The following is a 317-nucleotide window of genomic DNA, read 5'->3' as shown; positions in this document are numbered from 1 at the left end:
TTTACGGACCTTTCAAGCCCCAGTTCATCTTCCATCGTCCCTGCTGCTGCTGCTGCTGCTGCTGCTGCTGCTGGCTTTGTTCGTTTGCTGTCGTCCTCGCTGTCGCTCGCTCGCCGCAGCCCCACAGCACGCCGCGTCAGCAGCGCGTCCAGAGAAGCTTGAGCACGAGACTGCACACAAACCCCAAACCCTTAACCCTAAACCCTAAACCCTAAACCCTAAACCACCGAAACCCGATAGCCTTCACTGAGAAGAAAAGACGAACAGACAAGCGGCAGGGAAATACCAACAAACAAACACCCACAGACAGCAGTCAA

General features: G+C 55.2%; 1 protein-coding gene across 1 annotated transcript in view; it reads right to left on the bottom strand.

Moving 5' to 3' along the window:
• Positions 1–317, bottom strand: part of EMH_0049920 (uncharacterized protein) — a gene marked incomplete at both ends in the record, with an annotated part of 8,284 nt that overhangs the window by 3,092 nt on the left and 4,875 nt on the right. The window contains one exon of the mRNA XM_013496584.1: positions 6–170. Coding sequence (XP_013352038.1) covers positions 6–170 — 165 coding nt within the window. The remainder of the gene's footprint in view (positions 1–5; positions 171–317) is intronic.

Source organism: Eimeria mitis, genomic scaffold (genome assembly GCF_000499745.2).
Source record: "Eimeria mitis Houghton genomic scaffold, Emh_scaff2181, whole genome shotgun sequence".
Lineage (NCBI taxonomy): Eukaryota > Apicomplexa > Conoidasida > Eucoccidiorida > Eimeriidae > Eimeria > Eimeria mitis.
The sequence above is the reverse complement of the archived record's forward strand: the minus strand, read 5'-3'. Positions and strand labels throughout refer to the sequence as shown.